The 23,541-nt window shown below is 44.7% G+C and overlaps 1 protein-coding gene across 2 annotated transcripts in view; it reads right to left on the bottom strand.

Annotated features, from left to right (window-relative positions):
- Nucleotides 1-3,889: 3,889 nt before the first annotated feature.
- HSD3B7 (hydroxy-delta-5-steroid dehydrogenase, 3 beta- and steroid delta-isomerase 7) overlaps nt 3,890-23,541 on the bottom strand; it is a 93,688-nt gene continuing 74,036 nt past the window's right edge. For both annotated transcript variants that reach the window (XM_081971537.1, XM_081971538.1), the window contains 5 exons: nt 21,322-21,465; nt 12,362-12,470; nt 9,993-10,092; nt 7,438-7,600; nt 3,890-5,122 (listed from right to left, as the gene is read on the bottom strand). In XM_081971537.1, coding sequence (XP_081827663.1) covers nt 4,698-5,122; nt 7,438-7,600; nt 9,993-10,092; nt 12,362-12,470; nt 21,322-21,465 — 941 coding nt within the window. In that variant the 3' untranslated portion in view covers nt 3,890-4,697. The remainder of the gene's footprint in view (nt 5,123-7,437; nt 7,601-9,992; nt 10,093-12,361; nt 12,471-21,321; nt 21,466-23,541) is intronic.

Below are 23,541 nucleotides of genomic sequence, written 5' to 3'. Positions count from 1 at the left end.
ATAGGGGGAGAAATTTTAGCCCCCTCAGAGAAGGCTCGCAATCTGGGAGTCCTCCTGGATACATGGCTTAGTTTAGAAGAACACCTGACGGCCGTGACCAGGGGGGCCTTTTACCAGGTTCGCCTGGTACGTCAGTTGCGCCCCTTCCTGGATCGGGATGCTCTGTGCACAGTCACTCATGCCCTCGTCCTTTCTCGCCTGGACTACTGCAACGCTCTCTACATGGGGCTGCCCTTGAAGAGCACCCGGAGGCTTCAGCTGGTCCAGAATGCGGCCACGCGGGTTATCATGGGGGTACCTAGGTGCTCCCATGTTACACCCCTTTTAGGCGGCCTGCACTGGTTACCGGTTGTCTTCTGGGTGCGATTCAAGGTACTAATTATGACCTTTAAAGCGCTCCATGGCTTAGGCCCAGGGTACCTGCGAGACCACCTACTGCCACCGGTAGCCTCCCACCGTCCAGTATGATCCCACAGAGTTGGCCTCGTCAGGGTGCCGTCGGCCAGACAGTGTCGGCTGGTGACTCCCAGGGGGAGAGCCTTCTCTGTGGGAGCGCCTTCCCTCTGGAATGAGCTGCCCCCGGAGCTTCGCATAATCCCTGACCTCCGGTCCTTCCGAAGTGCCCTAAAAAGTTGGCTTTTCCAGCAAGCTGGCCTGGCCTGTTAATTTTATTTAATTTTTAAAATGTGAGTGTTATATAAATTGGATTTGTTTTTTGGACTGTTTCTAATTTCCTTTTAACTTTTGTACTATATGTTTTTTAATGCTGTATGCCGCATGGGAGAAGGGCGGCATATAAATCTAATAAATCCAATCCAATCCAATCCAACAATGGTGGCAAGAAAGGTCATAAAATGGGATAAAGCTAACTTCACAAATGTCTCACTTAGCAACATAGATTTCTGGCTCAGTTGTGGACTACCTGTATAGGTTGTCTACAATCCCACACCTACTATCATTCTGACGGGCCCATGCCAACCTTCCTCATTTATCAGATGGAAAACTCAAATCTAGGAAGCCACCCTACTGGCACTTGTGCAATATCTGCTCAACAACTTTAACACTGTTTCCAAATGGAAAGCCAATTTGCTTGTTGACTGTCCAGTCATAGGAAGACATATAAATGATGCTACAAAAAAGGTGCCTGGCTTTGAACTGCCACACCAGCAATGGACAATCCTGGATAGGATTCGCACCTCACACAGCGTCTGCCAGGGCTCTTTGTATAAATGGGACATGGCATCCTCCAATCAATGTGACTGTGGGATCCCACATCAAAGTGTAGATCACATCGTGACCGGTTGTAAGCCGAGGGCACATACTGATCCAGTATTGGTGGGGAGGGGAGGTGTTCGTATAAATGATGCTACACTTTAATGGTATCTAAATATAGATCTTAATTTAACATTCATATTTTATTGTGCTCTTTGATCTACCTAGATGAAATGTAAATATACATTGCAAATCCATGTATTATATGCAGTGGTGGGAGGCAACCGGTTTAACAAGTGGTTTGATGAGCGCACACGCATTGCACACACACACACACATAATGCATGCTTTGCACACGTGCACAGTGTTTAAAAAACCACCCATTTTAAGCTTTAAAATTTACTTTCTATGTCAGTGTTGGTGAGTAAAACAGCTGATGCGCATTGCGTGAATCAGTTGAGCTAAAAAACAGGGAAATATAGAACAAGAAAAGGCATGGGTGGGCGGCTGGGACCAACTGCTCACTGGAACTACTGGTTTGCCCGAACCGATCTGAACCGACTGAATCCCATCCCTGATTATATGCCGTTCACTAAATAAATATCTCACAGTTTGGCTGGTTAAATCTAGCTTTGGTTTTGAAGAAGTACTACCTAGGATAGGTGATGTTCAGACAATGGGCTCTTCCACCAGAGATCTGCACAGCTTCTTTTCTCCTTAGGCAGCAGCATCCATCACAATTTCATTGTAACCTGGAACATCTTGGTTGTTCTAGATTGTCAAGTCCAATGTGGCTTGCTACACGTGGTTGCGATCAGCTGGGCCCTTTGTGATCTGACCTGATCTGAATTGGTTCCCTGTTCCACCCATCAGTGGAGGATCTTAGCATCTGCTCAGCTTTGGACACTGTTTTCCCTTTTTCTAAAGAGTGATAAAGGTTTTTTAAAAAAATCTTTTCACCTTCCACTCACCTGTTTGTTAAACTATCTACGATAGCAGTTTGCTGGCTCTCATCTCAAATTCAGGAAAACTTCAAATGAAGTCGCTTTGGCCAAACGTGTAACATTTGTCAAAAGATGGATGTTCCTTTAGGTCTTGGGCCTGTCTGTTTCTTGGAACTTAGAAGGAACTTCTCACTTTTGAGTTGAGGTCTAGAAGCGGAGCTGCACATATATATCCAGGAGCTGGACTCAAAAGGGGACTTAGTAGGCTTATACTGGGAAAGATCAAGAGGACAAAGTAACAGCATGAAATTTGAACTGTAAGCTGCCCAGATTCCTTGATTAAGATGGGCAGCTATAGAAATTGAATAAATAAAACAAAGTGCTCTAGAACTTTCTATCAGCCAACTTGCTTTAAAAGGAGGGGGAAATTAGGGGATGTTTGTTACAATCTGGAGGGAAGTGGTGGCTCAGTGGCTAAGATGCTAAGCTTGTCAATCAGAAAGGTCGGCAGTTCGACAGTTCGAATTCCTAGCACCGCGTAACAGAGTGAGCTCCCATTACTTGTCCCAGCCACCTAGCAGTTCGAAAGCATGTAAAAATGCAAGTAGAAAATAGGGACCAATAGGGAAAAATGTGGTGGCAAGGTAACAGCATTCCGTCTGCCTTCGGTGTTTAGTCATGCCAGCCACATTACCATGAAGATGTCTTTGGACAGCGCTGGCTCTTAGGCTTTGAAGATGAACACTGCCCCCTAGAGTCAGGAACGACTAGCATGTATATGCAAGGGGAACTTTTACCTTTACCTAGTTACAATCTGGAGGCTGTATTTAAATACTGGCTAGGCTCAACCATCGGTTAAGTCATTCTGTGGAGTTCTTGTGCTTCACTGAGGCTCCTTAAGAAGCAAATGCAGCTGACATCAGAAGCAAACCACAGTTCAACAAAGTAGGCTTAATTAATCAACAAACCATAGCCCATAACAAACTAGGGCTCAGAGTTTTAAGGGGCTGTGGAGGGGAGCAGCATCTGTATTCAGCACTTGGGATAATTTCAGGTTGCATCCAGGGCTCTCTTATAAGAGGTATAAAGTGAAAAGATGAACAATGCTGCAGTTGCCTTGCTGTTTTTTTGAACTACCCATCCATAGCTATTCCTATGGAAATGAAAGATGTAGCTTTCTTCACAGACAGAAGCCAAAAAACAGAGAAATTTATTGTTATGGAAGAAAGCTAAAAATAATTGTAGATGATATACATGGCTAAAAAAAAAAAAACCCTTCACGGCATCCAATCTTCAACAAAATAAACGAACGTAGGTGAAGCCCCAGAAGTGCTTTTTCAAGAGGCAACTGGACTTTCTGGTTTTTCTTTGAAGACGATTCGCTTCTTATCCAAGCAGCTTCTTCAGCTCTTCAACTGAAAAAGCTTATTGGATAAGAAGCAAAACATCTTCAAAGAAAAAACAAGAAAGTCCAGTTTCCTCTTGAAAAAGCACCTTTGGGACAACCATGACCTGGATGACTGAGAATCTCCATGGACTTCTAGGTGAAGGAGCTAAGTAACACTATTGGTTATACAGCAACAGGTTTTACTCAAGGCCACTAATTCCCATCATCCGCTGATTCCAGCCCATGTCATTCAAATTTGTCCCCTCAAGCTCTGTCTCTCGATCTACCGTATCCCTCTTCCTTAGTTTTTAAACTTCTCTCAGACATCATAAAAGATAACTCTAGCTCTCATGAGAATATAATATATTTATTTGCTTGTTTAACTTAATTGTTGGCCATCAAGGAGGCTTCCTAGTCATACATTTCTATTGTACAAGTCATATAAGATCATTGTAGCTAGAAAATAATAGAACAGCATATTAGTCTCCTTTCATACTTAAGAGTATCTGCTTACTCAGATAACTAGTGACGAGCTAGATTACATCAAAAACATGAACTTCCATCCCTATTGCACTTAGAGGTCACTGAGGTAGGAAGAAAAACACGGAACTGGTCTGTAGTGACATGGAATGGACCAACAATCCATCTTCCAAAGCTAAGGAATGGTAGAAGATGAGCTGACCTTTCAACCTTCCAGTTAAACTTTGGAGCAGGCTAAATCAAAGCTGTGCAAGTAGGTTGGAATGTATGACATGATGGAAACATTGAAGACCATCATCAAAAGTCATTCTGAAAACAGTTTGGGACTTTGGCTGGAAAAAAAAAAGGCCTCATCTAGTTTGAGAAGGAGACATTGGTGCACTCAGCCAAAATCTAAAACGTATTTCATTTGGTATTTGACATTCCCACCTGGGAAAACAGAGGGTCCACCCATTCTTGCAAGGCTGTAGGGCTGCTTCCAAAGGTCACCCAAGGGCAAAGGTAGCTACTGTACAAATTTCTAACATCACCATCTCAAACCAGTCAACATAAGGCCATAGCTTGATATTGCAATTGTTCTGAGTTTAGCACATCCAAAATCCAGGAGATTTCCAATCCCCAACCGGGTTTCTTCCAGCGATCGCTCCATTCACGTTGACCTGTCTTGCTGGGACCTACTTCTCCACCTGCTTCTCTGCCGCAACCTCTTGGAGCCACCCAATTGTGCGATTCCGGCTCTCTTCCCAGGTGAAACAAGGTTGGTATCCAAAGTGTTTCTGGGCCTTGTCGGTCTGTACGGTGAAGGTAGTGCTGGCGATGATCAGAGTGTAGGGGTTGAGGATGGGGGCATAAACGCAGAGGGGCTTCAGGAGCCACTGCAGGAGAGCATTGAGCAGAGCTATCAGATGGAGGACAAAGAACGGCAGCAGGGGACGGGACCCCAAGAGGTGGAAGCCAAACGGCCTCAAGAACTCCATGTTAAAGTCCTCGTAGCTCTTGTAAGGAGAGTCATCATAGCAAAAATAAACTTGGCCCCCGATGGTTGAGGGGTCCTCTTGGATCTTCTGAGCCACCAGGAGATGCATCCAAGCCACGTTGCCTACAGAAGGGGCAAGTTAGGAGACCAGAAAGATAATCAAGTGAGAGACGTTTCGCTAGCCAACGTCACTTTTGTGAAAACGCAGAGATAACATGGAGACGCAATAATGCAGCACCGTTTACTCAAGCCGACACAGCAGGGATAAGATCTCAAATGTATTTCTAAAAATAGTGCTTCGTACACTCTGCAAATTAGAAGTTGTAACACAACACCCGATCACACAAGACACTGAAATAGGAATTGTGTTTACTTTTGTGTGTGTGTGTCTGTGTGTATAGAGGCATGTTTGTTTATTTTTTGAGAAATTTAGAACCATTAATCAGTGGAATGATTTGCCTGCAGAAGTTGTGAGTGCTCCAACACTGGAGGTTTTTAAGATGAGATTGGGCAACTATTTGTATGGAGTGACCTAGGGCAGCAATGGCGAACCTTTTTTGGCTCGCGTACCATAAGTGGGGGGGGGGGGGCGCAGGAAGGTCGTGTGTGGGCGTGCACCCATAATGCAATGCGCGCACTACAGGCGCGACCCCCCCCCATTTTTACATGCTTTTTTTGCCCTCCCCAGGCTCCAGAGGCTTTATAGGAGCCTGGGAAGGGCGAAAACATCCTCCCCCGCCCCCAAGGACGCCCTCCGGAGGCATCAGGGAAGCCTCCGGACAGTCCCTGAAGCCTTCAGAGCGCTCAAAACGACCCTCTGAACAAACCGGAAGTGCTTGGTGCGTTGTTTCGAGCGCTCCGAAGGCTTCAGGGACTGTCCGGAGGCTTCCCTGACGCCTCCGGAGGGCGTCCGGGGGGGCTGGGGAGGCTGTTTTCGCCCTCCCCAGGCTCTATAGGAGCCTGGGGAGGGCGAAAAATCGCTTTGAAAAAGGGTGAACTGAGCTGGCCAGCGCACGCATGCGTGCTGGCAAGCTGACAAGGCAGCGCCTCGCGTGCCCTGACAAATGGCTCCGCGTGCCACCTGTGGCACACGTGCCATAGGTTCGCCATCACTGGCCTAGGGTCTCCTGTTTAAACAGGGGGTTGGACTAGAAGACCTCCAAGGTCCCTTCCAACTTCATTATTCTGTTATTTCCCAGTTCATACTGAGGACAGGGAGTTTTGGGAAAGAGTTAGGCCAGGGGTGTCAAACCTGCGTCATTATGTGATATATTGTGACTTTACCCCTTTTGCCACGCTGCCAGCATGGACATGGCCAGAGTGTGATGCATCTGGCAGGCTGCGAGTTTGACAGCTCCTGGGTTAGTCCTTGCTTTTATTTATACTGCAATGGAGATGGCAAATAAATCCAGCAGCTAAACTGAACTCGTTTTCTTTTCTTTCTTTCTTTTTAATTCTTACAATATGGGCTTTCAAGTTTCCTGTCCAAATCTCTGAGGGAGTCATAAGTAACTAGTGGGGGCTACAGGCTTAAAAAAAAATTGAAATCTGATCAGGCAGACAAAATGCAAACAACATCAAGACTCACTGCAAACTTTGCTCCTTTTTTTCTTGGGAAAGAAGTTGGCTGCTGGCTTGGAAATTTGAGAAATGTTGTGAGAATTACTAAGCCGTGAATTTGTTTTTCATCTAAATAATCTAAACATTATATTTATTCATGGGGAAAGGAAAGTTTGCATACATTCACTTTCCTCTCTAAGGGTCCAGAGTACCCCACACTTTGAGAACATGTCAAATTAATATGAATCCATATCAGGCTTGTTTCTTGGGTCTGAAATTTATATCCAGGAGCTCTTACCACCAAATGGTAATTCAGAGAAGTGCAGAGAGTAGGGCAATGGTTCTTAAGAAGTCCCAATGAAAAATAATATCTCCAGCTTAAGGTTGAATTGTGGGGTTCCTGGTGCTCTCTGAACTTGGTTATTTGCTTTCAGACAGTTCATTACCTGATTAGATAATATCATCGTTGCAAAGGATTGCCGAGTTTGCTCCCTGTTTATTTATAGCCGTTTGCCCTGCCAATGTTAGTGGAGGTGTGACATCTGAGAAACAATCAAGTAGAAAACAATACCCTAATCAAGGAACTACCAAGGGGGGGGGGGGGGGGAAAACCACACTCCACCAACAAAGGCAGGGGAAGGTACTGTATATAAGAGCAAACCCCACCTTCCTTGGCATTGATGATATTACCTAGTCGGGTAATGAAATGTCTCCAAGCAAACAACCAAGCTCAGAGGACACCAAGGACTCCACAGTTCTTAAGAAGTTCAGAACCTGATATAAAGATGTACGTACATATAGGAACACGCCCAAGAAGAGTAAAAATATCTAAATAAAAAAGGTGGGTCAAGAATGAACCAGGCACCATCATAACCTACCTACATAGACCCTGCCATGCTCCACAGAGGCTGGGATGGCCCGGATCATGTACTTCTTTGTCATCAGCCCTTTCTCATAAAACTCCTTCATCAGCAGATGGTTCTCCCCATAGATGCCCGTTGGACGAAGGGCGCAACTGACTAGCCGCTTCCCATTCGGCATCTGCAGAAAAGAAAGATTCTCTGTTGCTGATTGGCACACCTGAGCAGGTTGTGGGTGGACAATCCACCATCGAGGCAAGTTAGAAGTTGGTAGCAAAGTCTTTGTTTAGGTGTTAGTTTGCTGGACTTTCATGCCAATTCAAGCAAGGGATTTAGCCATCCTTCCTCCTGGCTTCCCCTAATAACAAGAGTGTGAGATAGGTTGGGCCAATGGAGGGGAACACCAAGGTCCAAAGTCACTTTTCCCGTGATGTTTCATGTCTGAAAGCGGATTACAACTGGGCTTCTCCAACCGGACTCCATTAAGAGCTCAATGAGGTGGATTGTGGCCGAGACTTTACATGGCCCAGGGTCACCCAATAAAAGTCCATCATTGAGGATGGATTTGAATCTGGGCAAGGGTCAAATACTACCGGTTCACCAAATCGGTAGTAAAAAAATGCTACCGGTTCAAGCGAACCGCTTGATCCGCGGTTGATCAGCTGCGACACACGATTTATATTAGCTAGAAAGCAGGATTTCCTGCTTTCTATATAATCTAAATCGTGTGGCACAGCGTATCCTGCCCCCCTTGCTGTTTTACTTACCTTTGCAGGTTCACTCGGTAGCAGGCTCCACCCACCCACCCACCCACCCGGACATCATCACGTCCATTTTTGACGCTCTGTGCATGCATGGAAGGTCCTGTGCATGCATGGAGTTGGTCACGCGCGCGCACTCACATTGCTACCGAACCAGTAGTAAAGGTAAGTTGACTTCACCCCTGAATCTGGGCCTTCCTTCACCACTTAATCAAGACAACAGCATTGGATCAAGGGGTCAAGGGTTCAAAGCCCACAAAAATGACTGGGGGAAAAGAAGGCAGTGTAACAACACTATACAGCATTGTATGCCAAAACAACTAGACAATTTCTTCCCTTGTGCCCTCAGTCTGCTGAACCCCTACCGTATTTTTCGTAGTATAACACATACCTTTTTTCCTCAAAAAAGAGGCTGAAAATCTGGGTGCATCTTATACATTGAATACATCATTTTTTGCCTCCCAAAACCCTGCCTCCTTCACCAAAATGGCTGTGCATAGCCTTATGGAGACTTCCAAAGAGCTCCTGGGGGCTGGCGAGGGCAGAAATGAGCAAAGAACGGGCCGGTTTTTTGCCCCCCCCCCCCCCCAGCCCCAGCAACACTTTATAAGCCTCCATAAGGCTATGCATGCATTTTTTGGCGAAAAACAGGCCATTCTTTGCTCGTTTTTGGCCCCCAACCCCCCCAGGAGCACTCTGCAAGCCCCCCCCCCAAGGCTACTCATGCCTTTAAAAAAAACAGGCCCGTTTCTGCGAAAAACAGGCCATTTTTGGGATATTTGCAGGGTGCAAAAACTCCCCCCCCTTTGGAAAGCTCTTTAACTGATTGATGAGAATTAGATTGATCAAGTGTTGTGCCAGCAGAGACAAAGTCTTAGGTGCTGCAGATTGTCAGTGATTTCCTTCTCCAGCACATGGATAAATACACCTGGAAACATCTACCTACCTATCTACTCTCCCTATCTACTTTATTTCTCTCTCTCTCTCTCTCTCTCCCTCTATCTATCTATCATCTATCTATCTATCTATCTATCTATCTATCTATCTATCTATCTATCTATCTATCTATCTATCATCTATCCATCGATCCATCCATCCATCCACCTACCTACCTACCTACTCTCTCTCCCTATCTATTGTATTTCTCTCTATCTCTTTCTATTTCTCTCTCTCTATCCCTACCTACCTACTGTATTTCTCTCCCTCTCTCTCTCTCCCCCTCTCTCTCCCTACCTACTTTTTAAAACAATTCTTCAAAACCTTGGTGCGTCTTATACTCCGGTGCGTCTTATACTCTGAAAAATATGGTAATTCTCGCAGCTGATAGAAAATAGAGTGACTGCTAAATGTTTTGTTTGTTTGTTTTTGCCTGCGGTGTATGTATATGACCTCATAGGGTGTGGCTGAAGGATTATTATTTATTCCTTTTATTATTTTTTACTTCCTCCTTTTTATTGGCAGTACGCTTCAGTATTATCATTATATTGTGTTGTTTTGCAAATACACTAAGTGCTTCTGCACCACAGACAAATTTCTTGTGTGTACTTGGCCAAATAAATAAACCATATCAGTATATACGTAGGTACAGCTGCTGCAAATTAGTCTTCTCCACCCTGAACTCTGCAGATAAGGTGACCTGCAATGCACAGAACACTCTGCAGTCACCACATGCAGTCTGAATCTTTTGCAGAGTGCCAGTTTCAAGGAAACAGACCAAGAGACAGGCAGGGTTTGAGATAGAAGGATGCTAAGAAGCACCTGGCTTGGTTAACTCGGAAGACATTCAAACTCCTCTCTGAAATTCTAGCTTACCACTTGCCCATTGGCTTCGATGACAAGCTGCTCGGCCTTGGCTTTGCTAAATGGGTAAGGATGGTGATGTATGGCCTCATATTTTGTGTCCTCATTGCACCTGCAAGCAAGGAAGAAAGCATCACAGGCCATCAAAACCCCATGCTTGCAACAGGTGAGAGCAGGAGCAGTTAACCAGGTTACAGTTAACAAAGTTATGTATCTTTCTTAACAGATTAACAGAGTTGGAAGGTACCTTATAGGTCATGTAGTCCAACCCCCCGCTCAAGCAGGAGTCCCTAACCCTACACCATTTCTGACAAATGGCAGTCCAATCTCTTCTTGAAAGAATCTTAAATACACTTTAGCGCCATTCATTTAAATCCAGTGCAATTGCTACAGTGGCTGCTGCCCCCTGCATTACATAGGAGAGGATAACGTTCCTGAACCCTTAAATGATATGGGGAAGGGGGGGGGAAGGGGGGGGAATCTGTTGCTTGTCTTGACTCCCCGTGACAGAAAGGGGTGTATCCAGGGTTGAAATGCAGCAGGTTCTGACAAATTCTGGAGAGCCGGTAGTGGAATTTTTGAGCTCAGAGAACTGGCAAATGCCACCTCCAGCTGGCCTCACAGTAGGGTGGAATGGAGATTTTGCAGCATCCTTCTCCTGCCACGCCCACCAAGCCACAACACGCCCGCCAAGCCACACCCACAGAACCAGTAGTAAAAAAAATTGAATTTCACCACTGGTTGTATCTAATAGGTTTTTCCTACAGGCATCCGTTAAAAGTACAAGAATACAGGTAATCCTCAACTTTATGACCACAACCGAGCCCCAAATTTCTGTCACTAAGTGAGACAGTTGTTAAGCGAGTTTTGCCCCATTTTACAACCTTTCTTGCCCCAGTTGTTAAGCGAATCATTGCAGCTGTTAAGTTAGTAAGATGGTTGCATAGTGGATACCCCATAGGCTTTGGTTGTCAGAAGGTCGTAAAAGGGGATCACGTGACCTCGGGACCCTGCAACCGTCGTAAATATGAATCAGTTGCAACGGTCATAATAAGTGTGAAAAACGGTCATGTCACCTTTTTCAGTGCCATTGTAACAGAGCGGTTGAGGATCCCTTGCACCCTGCAGTGAAAATTTCTCAAATTTTCAAGCCTTGGGGTGACTAAGCTTCTAACTACAAACAGCAGTCAACTTTCCCTACTTGTTAGAAGGGAGGGCAGAGCCATTGGCCCACACCCACAGAGAGCGGTAATCCACCGTGACTGTTATGAACTGTATCCCTGTTGCCATGGCAATGCTAGGGGAACCCAGGGAAACCCTTGAATAGGGCCAAAACATGTGGGCCTTGCCTCAGTCAGGGGAACTCCCTGTTATTTGCAACCAACACTGAAACTCAATTAACTCTTTAGGGGTTCCATTCTATTTTTTTAAAAAATATGCACATTTAGGCCCTTCAATAGTTAAAACAGTGTGAGAAGACTCAAAAGAATAAGAAACTCCAAATTAAAACATAAGTAGGATTGAAAGGGACCTTTTTCGCCTTCTAGTCCAACCCAAGGGAAATACAATTGAAATTGTATTTTTAAAGAGGCAACTGGACTTCCTTGTTTTTTTCTTTGAAAACGTTTCGCTTCTTATCCAAGAAGTTTCTTCAGCTCTAACAGGATAGTGGGGAACAGAAGGATTTATACTCCTTGCAGATAGCTGGTCATTTGCAATCTTTTTAGAGAATAGTTGAGACCACTTGGAAGTTTGTGTCTTCAGGTTCACCTGAGTAGTGCACATAGGTGGAACTGATTCTTGGAACTGCTGCAAGGACTGTGTTGTGGAGCTGTGCTTTCTGAAAGATGTTTTTTTTTCACTGCCCTGTGTTTTTTCACTATTGAACACAGGTGCAGGCTGTTGGGAATGAGTCTATGTTGTCAATTTGAGATGCAGACAACAGAGGAAAACATCTTGCAGAAAGCACAGCTCCACAACACAGTCCTTCCAGCAGTTCCAAGAATCAGTTCCACCTATGTGCACTACTCAGGTGACCCTGAGGACATAAGACACTCTAAAACGAATGCAAATGACCAGCTGTCTGCAAGGAGTATAAATCCTTCCATTCCCCACCATCCATTCAGAGCTGAAGAAGCCTCTTGGATGAGAAGCAAAACATCTTCCAAGAAAAAATAAGAAAGTTCAGTTGCCTCTTGAAAAAAATCACCTTTGGGACATCCACAACCTGGATGGCTGAGAACTTCTACAGACAACAGAAACTGTAAAAAAGTTCCCCAGTTTTCTTGGCCTACTAGAGTGCATCATCATCATCATCATCATCATCATCATCATCATCATCATCATCATCATCATAATTTTGAAAAATAAGCAACTCATACCTGTAGAAAGGGTGGCCTTTTATGTTAGGTCCCACGACCTCCATGCTGCTGGTGTAAATCAGATACTGGACTCCTTGCGTGACACAGGCCTCAATTACATTTTTGGTTCCTAGAGAGAAAGAGGGAAAAAGAGGGAATGAGGAAAGGAGGAGAAACAATGCAAAACCTGGCTGTCCACCAGATCCCTCACCTTTTGGAAAATAAACAGCTCTTCCAGGAATGAAAAAGGAGCAATGAAATCTGTGGGGTTTTCCTTACATAGGAACCAATTGGTTCAGCACCTCATTTTCCCATAATAAACAGAGGCAGAGTGCTGTTGCAACTTTGGTCACTAAATGAACTGCTGTGAAGTCAAGGACTACCTATGCTGCCTTTGGTGATTGAACACCATTCCATTCCATTCTATTCTATTCTCTTCTATTCAATATTTTGCTCTGCTCTGCTCTGCTCTGCCCTATCCTATCCTATCCTATTCTTTGCAGAAGAGATCTTGGAAGGAAGTAACTGGGAAAGCCAAAGTTATTTTGTAAAAGCCAGGATACCTTTGACCTTGCTCAAGTAGCCCCCCCCCTTTTTTTTTAAATCAAGCCATTTTCTACACATTTGTCTCATATCGAACATTGCGGATGATTCAGCTAACGGAAAGGCGTATTATTGTAATTCAGCATATCCATCGCTGAGAATAGTTGCACACACCATCTCTGCTGTGGTCCTGGGAAAAAGAAAGAGGCCCCCAGGGCTGCCTGGAATAACAACAAGGTCAGCCTGTGAATTTTCCCATGCCACAATTGTATGACAAGGATGCAAGCTATCTGCTGGGGCCGTGCGTGTCTCTAGACAGTAGGTGTGAATGATAACAGGAAAAGATTTGGAAGGGGTTTGTGGTAAACCCCATTTCCCAAGTTTGTGAACCACAAGAAGCCTGAAGCTAGGACTTCCCGATGGCCCTTAGGAGACGTGTGGGATCCGGAGGCTAAATTCACACCAGGTTACAGAAAACAACAGCTGTCTTTCAAATTTGGCAGTATAACGATAACTTGATCCAGTCTAAGCCTCTGAAGAGATAATAACAGGACGTGGTCAGATGGTCCAACCAATTACGAAATCTATTTAGTATTCTTATGATCTATTCTCCTTCTAACCCTGATCCTACTGTTTCAGGGAATAAAAGATCTCGGGTTAAAGAAGTGTTTACATTTTCAGTCAATTATCTTTTTTTTTTTTTAAGGTCCCTTTCGTCCTCCATGTTACTAATTCTGTGTGTATTACGGCTCTTGGCTATTTCAGGACACTCTTTGACTCACTTCAGAAATTAGAGCAGTTCTGTCTTAGTCCATGTAAATATAGCACTATCATGTCAGAATAGATTGGATCATGTATTGCTTAGTCTATTTAGTAGGTTGTCATAAGCAAGTTGTCAGTGTCAGAGAAAATAGATGTTAGGCCTGGCTTCTGGAACCATAAACCAGCTACAGCAGTTGGGTTTGCAGGATACAATCAGACAGGTTAGCTGTTTGTGGTTCAGGCGTATCATGAGAAGACAGCCAATAAGGATTACAGCATTCCCTTTCTAGCATCTCTGGAAGGACTTTTCAATGTTGGCAATTTTAAGATGTGTGAACTTCAACTCCCAGAATTCCCCAGCTGGGATGCTACTTCAGGAATCCTGGGAGTTGAAGTTTACACATCTTAAAATTGCCAAGATTGAGAAATACTGATCTATGGATTTGCTAAGGGAAAGTTGGGGGGAGAGGAGGGGACAAAATTTTTGAGACAAAAATTAGATTTGTCAAGGAAGCAAAATAGAATCATCCAAACATTTGAGTTTTAGGTGGGCTTCCTTTCATTGAAAAACAAAAACAAAATAGGAGATTGACAGGTGTCAATCACTGGGGGATCTGAGGGGCTCTCCTTTTTCTGGCTTGCAAATGAAAGTCTCTGTTTGTAACAGATTAACCCAGAGAAGTAGAATTTTACAAGGTTGGAAACCATTCTCTTTAAATGACTTTGGTATTTAAGCCATCTTGGTCTGGTCTTGTTTGGCGTTTTGAAATAAACTTGCTGGCTTTAAGATCCAGTGAATGTCAAAAGTCAAATCTCAACCCAAAATATACTGACATCTGCATTCATTCGTTTATTTGTTCATTCTAGGAAACATTTTCGAGCAGAGCTTCCTTGATTATAAATCGTAACAATTAAAGAGGGATACAATGAGTATTGAAAATGAAAATTAGTGCATTTCTTGCTATTACCACTTCTCATGCTTGTTTGATGGGATTTTAATATATTGCAGGTAGTCTCCCAGTTACGACCACAATTGAGCCCAACATTTATGTTGCTAAGCAAGATAAGGGGAATTTTGCCCCATTTTGTGACCTTTCTTGCCACAGTTGTTAAGTGAATCACTACATTGTTGAATTAGTAACATGATTGTTAAATGAATCTGGCTTTCCCATTGACTTTGCTCAGCGGAAGGTCGCAAAAGATGATCACATGATCTCAGGACATTGCAATGGTCACAAATGTAAGTCAGTTGCCAAGAGTTTGAATTTTGATCACATGACCACGGGGATGTTGCAACGGTTGAAAGAGTGAAAAATGGTCATATCATTTTTTTCAGTAACTTCGAATGATCACTAAATGAACTGTTATAAGTCAAGGACTACCTATATCTGTCATGGCGAACCTATGATACACATGCCAGAAGTGGCACGCAGAGCCATCTCTCCGGGCACCTGAGTCATCGCCTGTTGCTCTTCTAGATTCTGGCACGCTGGCCAGCTGGTCTTCACGAGCGTGGGAGAGCTGGAAACAGAAGAGCAATTGCCCGGCAACGCATACATACACCTGCTGGAAACATGATCTTCCAGTTTTTGGTGTGCGCATGCATGCTGGCCAGCTGTTCATTGCACGTTCATGTATGCCAGAAACCAGGTTACCAGGTGACCGGTGTACATGCGCATGCCAGAAACCAAAAAATCATCTTTCTATTACGCGCATGAATCTCTGGCCAGCTGCTGTTCTGGTTTCCGGCATGTGCATGCAGGCATGCACACACTCCCATTTCGGGATTTCAGTGCCAAAAAGATTCGCCAGCATTGACCTATATATTTCAACATAGGTTGGAAAATAATTTCTACTTGAAGGCCTCCTGGTAGGATCTTAGAGGAGCATGGGCCACATTTTAATACTGTTTTCCTACCTAAACTCTTCAAAATTGTATGGACTTCAACTCCCAATAATCTTTAAAACTAGTGGATTCGAAGAAGGGATTTGCTGAGATTTAAAACTACAAGTCAGGGAAAGCCAAATGGAAATTCACTCTGAACAGCTTAGCTGTGGTCCAACCTCACAGGGTCATTGTAAAAACAAGAAAATGTGTGTTTTTAAAATATAATAAGTAGAACAGCAGAGCATTTCTCCTCTAAAGACCTCTCAATTCTGCTTCCCAACAGGTTGTTTCTTCAATTGAGCATTTGTCATCCTGACAGCTGAGCCTTTAGTTGATTCCAGATTATTGTTGTAAAAGGCTAAAAGGAAAACAACAAAATGCCTCTTGGATCATTCTTTTCTTTGCTTGCTTGATCCACCCTGGGACATTAATCATGCAAACAAAAGCATAAAGATGCCTCATATGTGGGTTTTGTTATTTTTGCTCCTGACTCATCCTAGGCACAATCTTTAAAAGCAAAACGTTTCTCTTAAAAGCCCTCTGAAGCTTCTCCCAAATGATTAGCAGGATCATTGCATTGGGCCTCCGGAGACAAGCCAAATTAGCTCCAGAAAGGCCAGAAAAATAGGCAAGGATCTTGGAGGCTGGCACACAGCAAAAGGCGAGGGTGGAAGCCTGTGGCATTCCAGCTGGGGCCCTGGGTGTGGAGAGATGAACAACTTTCTTTGAGGTCAGAAGAATGTTAAAAATAAAATCAAGAAAAATAATACAAAACTAGAAAAGATATTTCAAATACAAATTCTATTTTGTTCCGTTCCATTTTTTGTTCTGTTCTGTCCCATCCTGTTCCATCCATCCTGTACAATGTAACATTTGTATCAACTAATAATCACTAATATGATTATACCCCATGCACCAATTTGGAATAGGAATTATAATTTCAAAAAAACAAATGGTGAGAAAAACTGGGCACAAAGCTTGGCCTTCCTAGAAGTCCCTTCCCCAGCCCTACCTGGCACCCAGGGAATGAAGAAAACACCTCTGTTCTCATAGAGTAGCTAAGCAATATTTCCAGTTACCAACTATAATTCTTTCAGGCCTTCTAAGCCAGAGGTATAAATGCTTTGTTCTTGGAAATGTTGATCACATTTGTTCACAAACAACATCTACAGCTTTCATCTCATTTTCTTCTCTCGTCACATTCAATGAGCCATTCTGGTTGTTTATTCCATTTTACATGGAATAAATCTCACATCATCATCATATTGCGCCCACACTCATAGTGCAATGCCCTTCCCCTGGCACATGCACCCAGAAGCCCCCTGTGCGCATATGCGTGCAGTCCTCACTGAAGCCTCTGGACCTCCAGTAGGCCCATTGGGCCGTTTTTCACCCTCCCCAGGCTTCAGTAAAGCCTCCGGAGCCTGTGGATGGCAAAAAACGGGCCCGATGGGCCTACCAGAATTTCAGAACCACAGGTTCCAGAGGCTTTTCTGAAGCCTGGGGAGGGCGAAAACAGCCTCCTCCCATCCTCTGAAAGGCTGAAAATCAGCTTGCCAGAGTGTGCATATGCCTGGAGCTGACATAGGGCAACGCCTTGCGTGCCCTCAGATATGGCTCCGCATGCCACCTGTGGCATGCGTGCCATAGTATCGCCATCACGGTTGTAGTATGTCATGTCTCCATATTCAAGGTTTTAAGAAAATAATCAACGGGTTGGTTCTCTGGCAGATCTACCCCAGCAGTCTGTTCTTCCAGGGGAAAGCCAATTGCAGGAGGAAGCCCATCAATCTCCCAGCAGAAGTTCTTCAGTGGCAGTGCCATCAAGGAGCCATCGATCTACCTGATTTCCATGAATTGCTCCCGCCTTCTTGGGAAGCTAAATTACCCCATTTCAAGGCAGCCAATTCCAAAGTTGGATTAGACGTGTAAAAAAAGAAAAGAAAAGAAAAGTCCTTCCTTTTGTCTGTTTATTATTCCAGTATTCAATTTCACCTCTGGTTCTAGCAAGATTTTTTTTACCTGATTAGCCTGTTGCTTCCTGGGGATCAAAAAGGGAATCAGTGACCTAACCATTTATGAGAGAGACTCATCCGGGGACCACATTAGCAGCTAAACACTTTTTCTTTTTTTAATATCAGGCTTTTGAATTGTCTTTAATTGTACTTTAATTTATACTGTTTTAGATTTAAAAAGGTAAAGGTTCCTCTTGCACATGTGTGCTAGTCGTTCCCGACTCTAGGGGGCAGTGCTCCTCTCTGTTTTTAGAACCGAAGTGCCAACATTGTCTGAAGATATCTCCGTGATCATGTGGCTACATGACTAGATGCCGAAGGCGCACGGAACACTGTTTCCTTCCCACCAAAGGTGGTTCCTATTTTGTACTTGCATTTTTACATGCTTTCGAACTGCTAGGTTGGCAGAAGCTGGGACAAGTAACGGGAGCTCACTCCGTTATGCAGCACTAGGGATTCGAACCACCAATTTGCCAACCTTTCTGACTGACAAGCTCAGCGTCTTAGCCACTGAGCCATTGCGTTGCTTGTTTCAGATTTACCAGGGCCTAATTTTCATCCATTATTTCATTTGATTTTATTGTATATGTGCTTATATTCAAATTGTATTGTTTGGTTTTAATAATAATAATAATAAATATTTATTTCTTAGCAGCACCCTCTCCCGAAGGACTCGGGGCGGCGTACAACAAAACATAGGAAATAAATATATCGACATACATATAACAAAACATATACCAAGACATATACACGACATATACAAGGAGGAGGTGAACTGATAGATAAAAACAAGTAAAAACACAATGTTTAAAAACCCCTAAATAAATTGAATGCAATTAAAATACCCCAAATAAAAAAACCCGTCAGGAGCGATATAGTTGGATCAAAGTTGAGCCAGGCCAGCAACTTGAAAAAGGTGGGTCTTGAGCTTTACACGAAAGGAGCGGAGGTCAGAGGTATTCCTAATATCCGGAGGGAGGTCATTCCACAGGGCTGGGCCCGCCACAGAGAAGGCTCTACTCCTAGGTGCCGCCCCTCGACACTGTCTGGTGGACGGCACCTGGAGGAGGCCCTCTCTGTGCGAGCGGATTGGTCGCAGGGATGTATGGGGCAGAATACGATCCCGCAAGTAACTAGGTCCTGAGCCATGGAGCGCTTTAAAGATTGTTATCAAAACCTTGAAACGCACCCGATAGACCACAGGAAGCCAGTGCAGCTCGCGCAGGAACGGTGTCACATGGGAGTACCTAGTACTCCCCATAATTACCCGCGCGGCTGCGTTCTGGACCAACTGTAGCCTCCGGGTGCATTTCAAGGGAAGCCCCATGTAGAGAGCGTTACAGTAGTCCAAGCGAGACGTCACCAGCGCATGAGTGACTGTGCGTAAGGCGTCCCGGTCCAGTAGGGGGCGCAATTGGCGCACCAGGCGAACCTGGTGGAACGCCCCCCTTGCCACGGCTGTCACATGGTCATCCATGGACAGCCGGGCATCCAGGAGGACGCCCAAATTGCGCGCCCGCTCCATGAGGGCAAGTTGAATGCCCCCGATGGCCAATGATGGAATTAATTGGCTGAACCGGGGAGCCGGTACCCACAGCCACTCCGTCCTGGAGGGGTTGAGTTTGAGTCGGTTGTCATCCATCCAGATCCGTACGGCTTCCACACACCGGGACATCACTTCGATGGCCTCGTTGGGGTGGTTCGGGGTGGAAAAGTACAGCTGAGTATCATCAGCGTACAGATGGTATCCCACCCCGAAACCACGGATGATCTCACCCAGCGGCTTCATATATGTGTTGAACAGGAGTGGCGAGAGGACCGACCCCTGTGGCACCCCACAAGTAAGGGGGCGTAGGGTCGACCTCTCCTCCCCTGCCAACACACGCTGCGTCCGGCCAGAAAGGTAGGAGCCGAACCACCGCAAAACGGTGCCCCGGACCCCCAACCCCTCCAGCTGGCGCAGCAGGATACCATGGTCGATGGTATCAAAAGCCGCCGAGAGGTCTAATAGGACCAGGATAGAGGAACAACCTCTATCTCTGGCCCTCCAGAGATCATCCACCAACGCGACCAAGGCCGTCTCCGTGCTGTGACCGGGGCGGAAGCCGGACTGGCGCGGGTCTAGATAATCATTTTCCTCCAGATGCCGTGGAAACTGGTAGGCCACCACACTCTCTACAACCTTCGCCAAAAAGGGAAGGTTGGAGACAGGACGATAATTGGCCAGCTCCAAAGGATCCAGGGAAGGCTTCTTGAGCAAGGGTCTCACCACCGCCTCTTTCAAGGCGGCCGGGAGAGACCCCTCGCTCAGCGAAGCGTTCACTAGGTCCAGGAGCCAGTCTCGTGTAACCTCCCAGGATGCCAGTACAAGCCAGGAGGGGCACGGGTCCAATAAACATGTGGTGGGTCGCAGTCGTCCACGCATTCTGTCCAAATCCTCGATGGCAACCAAGTCAAACTCCTCCCAGGTCAATTCCTCAAGAGTCGCCACGGACGTCTCCATTGGACCACTAACAGGGACCCAATCCTTCCGGATTTGAGCGATTTTATCCTGCAGATATTTCCCAAATTCCTCTGCTCTGCCCTGTAGAGGTGCCTCCCGCGGCCTCTGAAACAAGAGGGAGCGGGACACCCGAAACAGGGCGGCAGGGCAATGAGAGTGGCACAATATTGGCGTTTGGCCACTCTCAATGCCACAAGGTACGTCCTTAAATGGGCTCGTGCCTGTGTTCGATCAAGTTCGGAACGAGAGGATCTCCAACAACTCTCTAGACGTCTCTTGCGGCATTTCATCACCCTCAGCTCCTCGGTAAACCAAGGGGCCAGGGTGGATCGTTGCCGCCGGAGAGGCCGCAAAGGCGCCACCCGGTTCAAGGCCCCGGTAGTCGCATTATTCCACGCGACCACCAGGTCCTCTACCCGGGGGCGGGTCAAGGTTACAGGAGGTGGCCCAAGCTCCATCTGGAACCTATCTGGTTCCATCAGTTTTGTTATAAACTATTCAGAGAACTTTGGTTACTAAATGGGCTAGATATTTTGATAGACAGACTGATAGATTTACCAGTAGACTTTAAAAGTAAGTGCTATCAAGGATGTAGCAAGTAATCTAATTCCCGTTGTTCTAAATTGGGATTTTGAACCAAAGAGTTCAAAATTGCAAACAGATGGCTCAGAAAAACTACAGATGATTCATTCAGATTCATTCATGCTGCCCCACCATTACACACACCCTTCTGACCACAGATGAAAGAGATAAGTTAGAAAAAGCCAAAACGTTTTTGGGAAGCCAGTTCTATTTATTCTTAAAAGACGGGATTCGAATAAAAAGGATCAAGTTTGGCTTAAGCCTTAGAATATACGGCCAACTTCCTCTAGACGTTTCTGTTACGTTAGATATGTTTGATGTGGCAGATGGAGTAAATAACCCTACATATAGGAAATAACATCCCCTTAGTCAAATCTAAATGTAAAAAGGACTTTCTCTACTCCTATCCTCTTTGTGGAGTCGAATCTTTCCCGCAGGCTGAAAAAAGCACAGCGTTGAAGGTTCCATTCTAGAAAATGGGGGTGTGTGTGACAAAATTCCATCAACCTCCATAAGGCAAGCAGATTCAGCAACAAAATGATTTTTTCCTTGTGCAATTAATTTTGTGCACCTGCCATACCCTTGTTGCTGGGACAAATTCCACAAACTCAGAAGGGGCATCTTGATCTCATTTGTACTGTGTAGAGAAACTGGTCAGACATTCAAAGGTTTTCCTGCCAAAACTTACCTTGCACATTAACTGCCATGATCTTTTTGGGTGGGACTCTGCCCCAGACGTCCACCAGACCGGCTGTGTGAATGACGACATGGGCGCCTTGGACTGCTGGCATCACATCCTCTGGATTGCTGATGTCTCCTTGGATTAGAGTCACTTTAATTTTCCAGAGCCAAATAGAGAGAAAGAGATAAATTAACTTTTTTAATTAGAGAAAAGACACAATCCACATCAATGGGTGCCTGGAAACTTCTTAAGGACTTTTTGCGTAACAATTAAAAGAAAAATGAAGTTGGGATGTATGCCTTTGATGATTAGACTAGATAGATTATAGAAAAGAGAATATTATGAAATAATTTTAGAGACAGGGGTTAAAATACAATTGTTCCTAAAACCATTGTGACGAATATCAGAAGTCAATTCTCTGTAGCTCTCCCCCCATTTTCTTAAATATTCTTGCCTTTTTGCTTGTTGCTTTTTCTTTTTTTGGATTAATTGTTTGCTCCTTTTTAAAAGTTTCAATAAAAATCATATAAAAAACAAAAGAAAAAGAGAATGGATGGATGGGGGGATGGTTGGATGAATGATGTTTTTAAGTGTTACACAGAAGCCTGCAGCACAACTGTACCAACAGAGAGAAAAACATAGAAGCGAGAAACACACAATGGAATAAAACAGATACAGTATTGTTGACTTGTTCCTTTCCCCGGGCAAGATCAAATGGGCAGAAGAGAAACAAGAGGACATGAAGAATAGAGCAACAGCTCCAACTTGGGAGGTTGGAATATGTGAATGGTGCCTGAAAATAGCAAATGGAAACCCTGCCAGAACTCAATTCTGGACCTCGTGTAATTCTAAACAATCAGGAAGTTCATTGAGGCAGCAATATTTGGCTGCAATGTGTTTTAATGTCGGTGTTTTCAAATTGGTTTTAATGTTATTTTTAATTTGGTTAACCGCTCAGGGTCATTTGTTAAGATGGAAGGAATCTCACAATGAGAGGTATACCATCTCAAGGAAACTACAAGACAATTAACTGGAGTGCGGTGTGGGGGGTGGGGGGGAGATAAATTGTCCATTTATATTTATTATTTAATCTTTAAAAAGAGTAAAAGAAATTAAACTTTACTTATAACAGAAGATACAAAATATCTGTGGGGTATATTTTAGAATGTAGGTAATCTCATAGTAGCATCGTACAGGTATACTGCTTTATTTCTAAATAAATATACATAGCATATTAGGGATATCACAAAAAAAGCCCTTTACTGCTCAGGTAAACAAAGGAAGTTTGGAGACACCCCCCCCCCCAGTTTAGAAAACCTAGGCAACTTTCAGTCACTTTTCCTGCTTGGAATAAAACTAAATACAGCTATGACCTATGACCGGAGTTGAGACCAGCTGTTGTTAAGTGAGTCACGCCAAATTTTACGATCTTTTTTGCCATGGTTGTTAAACTCGGTTAAGTAAATTGTACAGTCATTAAGCAAATCTGGCTCTCCTGCATGACTTTGTTTGACGGACGTTGGCTGGAAAGATTGCAAATGGCAATGTGACTCCGGGATGCTGTAACCATCAGAGGTAGTATTCAGCCGGTTCGGACTGGTTCGGGTGAACCAGTAGCGGAAATTTTGAGTAGTTCAGAGAACCGGCAATACCACCTCTGCTTGGGCCCTCCCCCCACCCCCGTCGTTCCCTGTCCTATATTCCCTTGTTTTTTAGCTATTGATTCGCGCAGCAGAGAAGATTGCCGCACCTCAGCTGAGCTAAGAACCAACTCACCAGCACCAGCACTGACACCAAGGACGGTCTTTGAATGCTGCACGCGAAGAACGAGTGTGCAAAGCACACTCTCATAGAACCAGTAGGAAAAGATTTGGAATCCCACCACTGGTAACCATGTCAGACACATGTCAATTGCCAAGGAACTGAATTTTGATCAGGTGACTGTAGGGATGCTGCAATGGTTATAAGTGTGAGTACTGGTTGTAAGCAGTGGTGGGATTCAGCCAGTTCGCACCACTTCTGGAGTACTGGTTGTTAAGTTTCTGAGCAGCTTGGTGAACTGGTTGTTGGAAGAAATCATTAGGGCGGACAACCTGATCCCACCACTGGTCGTAAAGTCACTTTTTTCAGTGCCATTGTGACCTTGAATGGTCGCTAAATGGATGGTTGTAAGTCGAGGACTACCTATATCTCAAAAATTCAGATCACGGTGTGGAGTCCTGCAGG

The sequence above is a fragment of the Natrix helvetica genome (genome assembly GCF_964273705.1).
Source record: "Natrix helvetica genome assembly, chromosome: Z".
Taxonomy (NCBI): Eukaryota; Metazoa; Chordata; class Lepidosauria; order Squamata; family Natricidae; genus Natrix; species Natrix helvetica.
The sequence above is the reverse complement of the archived record's forward strand: the minus strand, read 5'-3'. Positions and strand labels throughout refer to the sequence as shown.